General features: G+C 43.7%; 1 protein-coding gene across 1 annotated transcript; it reads left to right on the top strand.

Moving 5' to 3' along the window:
• Nucleotides 1–2307: 2307 nt before the first annotated feature.
• Nucleotides 2308–3968, top strand: LOC109974077 (C-X-C chemokine receptor type 4-like). The gene is made up of 4 exons (XM_020624085.1): nucleotides 2308–2409; nucleotides 2525–2733; nucleotides 2847–3130; nucleotides 3260–3968. Exons 1-4 carry the CDS (start codon nucleotides 2395–2397, stop codon nucleotides 3853–3855), a joined length of 1104 nt encoding a protein of 367 aa, XP_020479741.1. The 5' UTR covers nucleotides 2308–2394; the 3' UTR covers nucleotides 3856–3968.
• The last annotated feature ends 6676 nt before the right edge of the window (nucleotides 3969–10644 follow it).

Below are 10644 nucleotides of genomic sequence, written 5' to 3' on the forward strand. Positions count from 1 at the left end.
TCTGCTAGTTGACGGTCCTCCACAGCAGGGGGGAGGGTTTTCTGTAGCCAGTGATGCTTTTCAGACTCCCCCACACAGACGAGGGGTCATTGGCTGAAACCTGAGCTTTCAGCTTTTCAGAGTAGCTCCTCTTTGCTGCTCTGTCCCCACACCTGTAAGCCTCCTCTTTGGCACAACGAAGCTGCTTGAGTCTTGCTGTAAACCAGGGCTTGTTGTTGTTGTATGTGCAGAAGGTCTTTTTGGGCATTTGGGCACACAGACATCCTCACAGAAACTGATATAAGATGTCACAGTGTCAGTGAGTTCATCCAGGTCTGTAGCTACAGTCTCAAATACACTCCAGTCTGTGCAGTCAAAGCAGGCCTGTAGCTCTGACTTAGCCTCCTCAGTCCAGCTCTTCACTGTTTTGACCACAGGCTTTGTAGCTTTAAGTTTCTGCCTGTAGGTTGGAATAAGATAGACCATACAGTGATCAGAGAGTCCGAGGGCTGCGCGGGGGACAGAGTGATAGGCATCTTTTATTGTTGTGTAGCAGTGGTCCAATGTGACTTTGTCCCTGGTGGGACAGGTGACGTGCTGTCTGTATTTTGGCAGTTCGTGGGTAAGATTTGCTCTGTTAAAGTCCCCTAGAACAATGAGTGGAGAGTCAGGATGTTCTAGCTCCACACTAGTTATCAGTTCTATTAGGAGCCATAGTGCGCTACCGTTGGCCTGTGGTGTTATGTACACTCCCATTAGAATGAAACAGTTAAATTCACGGGGAGAGTAAAAAGGTTTGCTGTTGATAACAAGAGTCTCTAGGTCTGTGTTACATGTTCTCTGTAGCACTGTGACATCTGTGCACCAACCTTCATTTATGTAGAAGCAGATTCCATCTCCTCTCGTTTTCCCGGACAGCTCCTTTACACGATCTGCTCTGAACACCTGGAAGCTCAGTACTTGTATCGTGCTGTCTGACAATGTGTTGCTATGTGATGTTAGTGCAGTAGGTAATGCCTCACATGCTCATCAGGAACATTTATTGCAGCAGGAAAAGCACAGGTGTGATCAACAACATCATCAGTCACCGGTGTCCCCAATAAGCAGTGTACCTAATAACTGCACACCAGGTCTGGTACTGCAACCTTTAATTAATGCATATATGTACAGTTGTGTGTTTCAAACAACAACAATGAAATGTCCGCAAAGAAAGATCAGTGCAGGCGCCTGTTCCAAGCAGCACATTTACACAGTTGTCTGCATGAGGAGTAAGTGTTTTTACAACAGTCAGTGTTTCAGATTTGAGGAATGTTACACAGCAGTGTTATTTCTGAGATTTTTGTGCTGATACCAGTGAATGTGGAGGAAGGGTAGGGAAACTGAGAAGGAGATAAGGGACTGAGGAACTGAGGGTTTGACAGTGTTTTTGGAGGGTGGGTGGGTGCTGCTGTTTACTTATGGGATTATCATATGGGGATTCGAGGATGGGGATTTGTCAGAATGGCCAGAGCCAAGCCAGGAAATGTGTCTGCTGAGCAACTCGGCATCACGCACATGGATGGGTTATGCAGTTTAATTATAACCCATTAATGCATTGAAATTATTTGGTGAAATAATTATTTCAATTTAAAATAAAAATTGTAAATGGGTGCAACTAATTTGCATGTTGTTTCAAGATTATAACTCAGTTCAAGACAGGAAAGGTTGAGTTATTAACTGACAAACTAATTACTTACACCCCAGGCTCTGTGCTGGGAGACTCCAGAGGCAGGTGTTCCTGCTCACAGTGTTGCAACAAGACACAAAATGTGATTCACTGATATCACAAACACTCATGGTTCATGGAGAGTGAAAGACCAGTCACCTGCAACACAACAGATGAGGGCCTAATAATTGTCTCACATTCATTTACACAATATCACAGTTTGTCTTTTGTTTCCCCTCCTTTCTGTGTCTCCCTCTCATCCACGTTCATGCACACATGGCCGTTTGAATCATACAAGCCTGTGACGCAAACAGGACTAGGTTGTTCACACTCTGGTGAGAGATACAGGTCCTGCTGCTTGTCCTGGTTTAACAGAGTATGGAGTTTGAAGAGTCATTATTACACACACACACACACACACACACATTGTGTGATTCTCACTGGTGTTCTTTCCTATTGCCAATAGGTCCTGATGACTGCAAACCAGAGGTCTCAGGGCCAAAACAATTCAAGCATCAGACACACACAAAACAGTATCCTGTGATAGAATCACTATCAGCACCTGACACCTCGAAAACAGGAAAAACATTTCAGCGGGGACACAGATGTGTTGGAGTGTTTAGGGGAGGGGCATGAGCACAGCTTTATAACCCCTCTTGGCAGAGATCTCAACTTCACTCTACTGAGAAAGGAGAGGGGCTGTCTCTGCCATGTCGTACTATGAGGTAAGGTTCAGCTTGTCAGGCACGCTAGTTGCTGATACAAACTCATCCATCTGTGTTTACATTTAGGAGGCCTTTTTCCTGCACTAATCATCACTATCCACCTTTCTGTCTCCAGCATATCGTCCTGGACTATGACTTGAATGACACAGGTTCAGGTTCTGGTTCTGGTGAGGTAGGGGAGGATCTGGAGGAGCCCTGTCAGGTGGAGCATGTGATGACCACTGAGATTCAGCGGGTCTTCTTGCCAGTGGTCTATACTCTCATCTTCATCCTTGGCATCACTGGAAACAGCCTGGTGGTCATAGTGCTGGGCTGCCAGCGCAGGTGAGCGATGGGAGGAGGGCAGATGGTTGGTGAGCTTTGACTTCAGCAAATTTCTTGAGAAGTTAGAAATGTCCATAAACATGTAAGAGTTTTCCTCTTGTGTTTATCTACAGGTCAAAATGCAGCCTCACAGATTGGTATCGCCTCCATCTCTCAGCTGCTGATCTCCTCTTTGTTCTGGCGCTGCCCTTCTGGGCCGTGGAGGCAGCCATGTCTGACTGGCGCTTTGGGGAGGCCACCTGCATTGGCGTGCATGTGATCTATACGGTCAACCTGTACGGCAGCGTACTCATCCTGGCATTCATCAGCCTGGACCGCTACCTGGCAGTAGTCCGAGCCACAGATACCAACACCAGTGGACTGAGGCAGCTGCTGGCACACAGGCTGGTGTATGTAGGTGAGTGTGAAAGACTGATAAACCTTATCTCACTGAGTGCTATAACTCCTTTCCTCCCCTCTCATCTTCTCTCTACATTACTTCTCACTCCCATAGTCCCTCACGATTTCATGTCCCTTTGTCCTTCAGGTGCCTGGTTGCCTGCTGGCCTGCTGGCAGTGCCCGACTTGATTTTTGCCAGGACTCAGGAAGGGGGAGAGGGAGCCACTCTGTGCCAGAGATTCTACCCAGCACACAGCGCTCCTCTCTGGGTTGCCGTCTTCCACCTCCAGCTGGTCCTGGTGGGTCTGGTCATCCCCGGCCTGGTCCTGCTGGTGTGTTACTGCGTCATCGTCACCAGGCTGACCCGGGGCCCACTGGGGGGCCAGAGGCAGAAGCGACGAGCAGTCAGGACCACCATTGCTTTGGTACTCTGCTTCTTTGTGTGCTGGCTGCCCTATGGTGCGTGCATCTCTGTAGATGCTCTGCTGCGTCTGGAGGTCCTGCCCCGCAGCTGCAGGCTGGAGGCTGTTCTCAGTATGTGGCTGGCAGTGGCTGAGCCCATGGCATTCACCCACTGCTGCCTGAACCCGCTGCTCTACGCCTTTCTGGGGGCAGGATTCAAGAGTTCAGCCCGAAGAGCCCTTACTCTGAGCCGTGCATCCAGTTTGAAGATTTTACCACGAAGGCGCGGAGGGGCCTCCACAACCACAGAGTCTGAGTCCTCCAGTTTACATTCCAGCTAGTGTTTTTTTCTGCTGTGTATATGTGTATATACTGTATATGTGTGTGTGAGGACATTTACACAGAGCAACTGAGCAGGAGTAGTCTGCTGGCCCATGACTTGCCTTCTGCCTCACTGTGGGTTTTCTCTTGTAAATACTGATTCAAGAATTGTTTTCAGTGTTGCTGTACTTGGTTTGTTTTGCTCATTTTTGCAATAAAATAAGTAAAGAAGCCTTATTTGTGAAAGTGGATTTTATTATGAACTGCATCTCCTGCTTCCTGAGTGAAACAGTGTTCATTCCTGGCTTGAGTTAACCACTCAGCCCTATCTGATGGCCCCCTCAGCAAGTCTCACACTCAGATAGACATCAATAAAACAAAATCACAGTAATAAGTTAGACTTTGATCAGCCAAGCTGTGTTTGAATTGGTAAAACAACATGCCTTGATTTTTGGAAATACTGTAGTTTTAATTCATGTTAGATGTGCTTGGTGGTGGGTGGGGGGGCAGAGTTGGTGTAAATTACAAATACAGATTCTTAAGGAAAAGTGTCAAAGCCAGTCAGTCGGTGGAAAATGTGCTTCTAGTCTTTTCTATCATCAGTTTGTCTCCATTTGTATTGATTCACAGTCACAGTCAAATGCCTGCCATCTGAATCCACTGATCCGGAGCATGGACACAGTAAAGTTCTTCCAGAGAACTGAAACTGCTTTTTAAAATGTGATGTGCGATAGCCAGGTGTATCTGAGTCACACGCGTGAGTGTGTGGGTGTGTGTATATGGATTTGTTTGTGTCAGTGTTTTTGGGATGCAGGTTAGACTAATGTTGATGTTGATGATATAAACAGCTTGCCTCTTTTACGTGACAGAGAAGAGAGCATGAAGGCATCAGGGGGTCCATTTTTGCAGTATTGTAATGCACACACAGTCATGCACACGCAAGTATTTCCCACATGCCTACGTCCACTTGGAAATGAGAGAAACAGAAGCTGGAAGTTTACTGTGTCCCATTTCCTGGAGCAGTGAGGAGGAGAATGAAGAGGAGCGTTGTGAGAGAAATGCAAAGGAAGAAAACAGTAAGTCAGTGTTACACGGGAGGGTGAAAGGAAGAAGACAGTAAGTCAGTGTTACACGGGAGGGTTGACTGTAACTGTACAGATCAATGTAACTGTATCCTAACATGGTCCTACTGGCTTTATACAGAAGAGAAAAGTTGTAGAAAAATATGTAAAAATTAAATGTAGCTGGTACCTGTTAATTTAAGTTTGCCCCCCCCCAATCCACACATACATTCACACACATTTAGCTTCTATTCATAGTGCATTCAAAACAGGAAAGACTTCCTGCAGCTCATTTTAGAAAAAACAAGCAGCTAAAACAATCAAACACCCGGGCAGCTCTGCACTCAGGGAACTGCAATAAACTAAATCAGTTTCACAATATGGAGACAATGTTGACATTCAAGGCTTTGACCCGGCTTCAGGAATAACCAGGTGTAAATAGTGATGTGTAAACATAGAGCAGATATATTATTAAATTGGTATTCAATTAAAAATCAGGTGTTGCTAGCTTTTATGAAGCCATGCTAGGAGCACACAGCACATTTTGGCTCCAGGGACAGCGGCTTGTCTGGCTGTTTGCTGGGTCAGGTCAAGGTCAGGCCAAAATGACACTTTCTCCTATACTTTGGTTTATGACCAATTATGTGCAAAGCTGACATTCTCATTGTCTGTACTTTGTGTTTAATGCTAACACGCTAAACTAAGATAGTGAACATGGAAGAATTAGACCTACTAAATATCCACAGATATATAAATATATATCTATACTAAACAGGAGCATGTTAATTCCATTCAATTTTTCAATTCAGTTTTATTTGTATAGCACCAAATCACAACAAAGGTCATCTCAGGACACTTTACAAAGTGTCTAGACCTTACTATCATTATTATTATTATCAAGGAAAAACCCAGCAGACCCCGCTTGAGCAGCACTTGGCGACAGCAGGGATGAAAAACTCCCTTTAACAGAAGAAACCTCTGACAGACCCCGGCTCTTGGTGGTGAGTTGATAGAGGAGGGAGAAAAGAAAAGAAACGCAACAAGACACAACAAACACAACAACAAACCATCAAACACTGGGCAGGTTGATGTGGCTGGTGACTGCTCATCAGAAACATAGAGGTCCAGAGCTGGGGATACCTGTAGAAAGGTACAGGGAGAGAGAGAGAGGACACACTACGGGAGAGAGGAGACACACAGTTAGTGATGTGTAATGGTGGCATATAGATACATAGAGAGAGGAGAGAGGAGAGGAGCTCAGGACTCCAGCAGTGTAGGCCTAGAGCAGCATAACTAAGGTAAGGCTCAGGGTCACCTGCATCATCTGCATAGCAGTGGAAATTTGTGCTGTTTTTCCTGATAATATTGCCTAAAGGGAGCATGTATGAAGTGAAGAGAGTTGGACCTAGCACAGCGCCCTGTGTTAGCATGCTGGTGTTAGCATTTAGTACAAAGCACTGTGCTTACAAACAGCCTCACAGAGCTGCTATGGCTATACACTATTTTTATGTGCATCTCCTATATCAGAGAGCTGTTAATAAAGGTTTTCAAATCTGTAACCAAGATGCATGCAACACAAGACAGACACAAATCGGGGTTTTAGCAAGTTGCAAATATCAGAGGAGAATTTTACAGCTCTTTTTACCCTAGCCTGTAGCATGTTTGTGCAGTACAGATGAGGTGCTTTAGTGCTGCTAATACATCTATTTGCATTACATGACAATGTTATATATAATATACAAAATATGCATTATTTAAAATGCTTTGGTGGTGTATGTGTGTTGGGGTTATGTGTGTTTGCCTACAGATGGTCAGGTTCCCTCCTCATATTCAGACAGACTAAGTTTCCTGCCACTGAACAATCGTGGGAACACCAGAGGTCAAGACAAAAGGAGAAATAAGAAGGGAAAAGGCGACTGGGCTGCATCCAAATGGCCTGCAACAACTTCCTGCTTTGTTCCTGGTGGATTAACACAATATGACAGGTGAAACCAATAGCATGCTGGCTGTGCTTCCTCTGATCTCAGCAGGTGGAGACGTGAGAATGATGTGTGAACAAAATAGAAACTAATGGAATAATAGGGCAGAGATCAGTGTTTGGCTTCACAGATGTTCCTTGGTGTTCTGGTGCGCAGCTTGGAGGCCCCCCTCAGCATGGGTGTCCTTTTGGTATTCCATATTTCTCCTGTGCTAAAATATATATGTAAGCAGACCTCCTGCCTTTGCTCTTGAACCGTTCTTAAAACTAGACTAGGCCACACCATGACTCAAGGGTTGCTTTTACCCAACATATATTAACATTATGTGCCTGGAAACAGATATAAGGTGTGTTTGTCAGCAATATACAGTAACTTCTTTAATGAAGCATCCATAACTAGTGTAACAGATGAGTGACTGATACACTTTATAATGTAGCTATAATCATATTTAATCATATATGAACAAGTATGTATAGTATGTATAATTTATTAATTGTTAAAGACATGGACAAAACATCACAAGTGTTTTAAAACGATTTACAAGTCTGATCAAAATTCAGGGAGACATGTACTTCAAGGCCCATGTACTAGATTCCTTCAGGGATTTACAGCTGTGTGTCATAACCTTCCTTCACAAGTAGCATTTGCTCAGTGGCTGGAGAGAGAGAAAAAAGCAATTCATAAACAAATACTACCTTCAGTTGTTGATACAGGATTAAATGTGCCAAAGAATAAGTGAGCATTCACATGGAAGCTCAGTATACAAGTTAAGCATTAGTTAGTCAGGTCCTGCAAGAGGACCAATAACACAATAGAACGTTGTTGTATTAACACACCTAAGCCTTCACCATTTTATTCCTAATTCATCTAACAAAGAAGAAATAGACCTACCAATAAGACCTCTACAACCAGCCTCCGCTGGGCAGATATTAGCTTTCAAGTCAGACCCCTCTACCTTGGTAGCCAGTTCTGTGGACTTGAGCTTTTTCCTCTCATAAGCTGTATCTACAGTGTCCTCCCAGGGAACCATAAGCACCACAAAATGCACAGTCCGCTGTGTATTTGACCACAACAAGATCTGGTCTTAGATTAGTGCTGACTGTCTCCTCAGGAACTATGAGCTGGTTCCCTACATCTACTTTCATTTGCCAATCCCCACCCTGCCTTTAGCTGGCCTGCTTCCTGCCTTTTTCACCCTCATGAACAAATACAATCCCCTCTTGTTTCTTCTTTTCCTCCAATGAGTTTATCTCTGCGTGCCTACTTTCAATAGCTGCTGCTAAATATTTCAACACTTGATTATGTCTCCGGGTGTATTGTCCTTGAGCCAGGCTTGTTTTACACCCTGAGAGGATGTGCCGAAGTGATGCTACACCCCAACACAAGGGACATGTCAGTATCCTCACCTATCCATCTATTCAGATTTTGTGGACACAGAAGCACATCATAAATTGCACCTAGAATTAATTTCCATGTCCCACATTTCCCTCCAACTACGTTTCTTCCTTTCTACATCTTCCCATCTCATCCACTGTCCCTGCTGATCCTGCTTTTGCACATCTTCCTGCCTCTTCCTGTCTCCTGATCTCCTTAATAACCACCTTCCTTCTGTCGGCTGCTGTGCTCGGGCCAAAAAGTCCATACTGTGCCTGCTCTATAATATCCCTATATTTAAGAACTGCCTGAGCTGACTTATTTACAAATATAATATGACCTCAATGAGTAAAAAAATACTTTATATGTCAAAATCAGATAAATGAAAAAGATGTTTAATATATTTACACTTGGGTTGTATTGTCATTGATCCAGTGTTATGAGTCGGCTGCTTCACAGGAATAACGGCGCCTGTGCCTATAGGTATAACTGAGTACTGTGTTGTACAAATGCCCTGATGGTAGCAGGCGGTTTGTTTTACTGTCCCCTGGCATTAAAACAACTGTGCTATGGTATTCTGTTTTGTTTCTTTGCTGTGATTAACAAACAGGGCAAAGAAACTACACTAAATGTTCACTGGTCCTTGTGTGTTACACAGTAAGTTACATTGAAAATTGTGCAATATTCTCACACATTTCTATCACAGCACCATCAGTGCATTCCCACTGTTAAGAGATGAGACACGTTAAAGGGCTAACATGCAGAATTGCAACCTTCTTTGGACCCAGCACACACAGGTTGTATTAACTCTTAAAGTGATAGTCTACCTCTCTTCTGATCTCAACCTCTTGTAGACAGAACAGCCTGCTGTGATCAACTTGGATTTGGATTTACAGGGGACTGGGTTAAATATGTATACCAACACTGCACTAATGTCTCACCTGCCATCTGCAGTATAGGCCACTGCTGTACTATATAAGCACTTTTGTTTTTTGTATAATTATGCAGAACAGAAAAAATAATATCACCTCACAAAAGGAGCACACTTACTACACACAAAGACAGAAAAATGGATTACGATATGACAATTAGGCTGTAGAAGCAATTATTAAAGTGATCTGTGGATATTTTATAGCCTGCTTGTTAAATGTTTTTCCACATTGGATGCTTTGTTACTGACGTGCATCCGAGATGACCACATCTACCAGAAAAACAATGAAAGGACACAAAAGGACACTGGACACCAGCCAGTCAGAGGGTGTCTGAAAAACTGTCATCATCCCAACCATAGATCTATTATTGAAATAATAATAACACAAATAAAATATCAATAAAAGATCCATGATTCAGACTCTCACTGTCTTCCTGCCCACCTACTCTGCCAAAGGTCTTTGCAGTGGTGGATGAAATAATTTTTTTCCTGTACCACCTACATCACTTGTAAATGACTTTAGTAAATCTAGGATAAGTTTAATTCAGGGTGAAATGACAAACCTTTACCCTAAAGATTCAATTAGTTCATGTGCTCAGTGTCTCGACGCTGGTGGAGTTGCCCTCCAGTGGTCACTGTGGGGAACTACAACCCTACACTGCATATACTATTTATGTACAGTACAGTAGTTGTACGTTTATATCAGTGATTTCAGGTACTACAAATGACTTCAGTTCCACCAATAAAATTCTTATTTTAATACTATCTTATATATTTTAATCATACCTAATGTTAAGCCAGTGCACAAAGACTGCTATTGCACTTTTTTCAATTTGCCTTCACCTTTTTTCCTCTAAACTTTATTGAAGTCATCAGAGGCAGAGAAGGACTTTGCGTCAGTCTACATTTGCACCTCTGAGTGGCTACAACCCCTGAGAATATCAAATCAAATCAAATCAAATCAAATTTTATTTGTATAGCGCCAAATCACAACAAAAGTCATCTCAGGACACTTTACAAAGTAAGGTCTAGACCTTACTGTTATCAATATTATTACATAGGGAAAACCCAACAAATCCCCCTTGAGCAACCACTTGGCGACAGTGGGGAGGAAAAACTCCCTTTAAAGGAAGAAACCTCCGACAGACCCCGGCTCTTGGTGGGCGGCCTTCTGCCTCGACCGGTTGGGGTGAGTGGATAGAGGAGAGACAAAAGAAGAAAAGCAACAAGACACAACAATCAAACACTGATCAGGTCGATGTGGCTGGTGACTGCTCGTCAGAGACATAGAGCTCCAGGGCCAGGGCAACCTGCAGAAAGGTACAGGGAGAGAGAGAGAGGACACACTACGGGAGAAAGGAGACACAAAGTTAGTAATGTGTAATAGTGGCAAGCTAGTGGCAGAGGTGCATGCGCAGACAACTGGAGTTATGACCTGGTCTGAACAGCCAGATTTTAAATCAT

This window comes from Monopterus albus, unplaced genomic scaffold (genome assembly GCF_001952655.1).
Source record: "Monopterus albus unplaced genomic scaffold, M_albus_1.0 scaffold319.1, whole genome shotgun sequence".
NCBI lineage: Eukaryota > Metazoa > Chordata > Actinopteri > Synbranchiformes > Synbranchidae > Monopterus > Monopterus albus.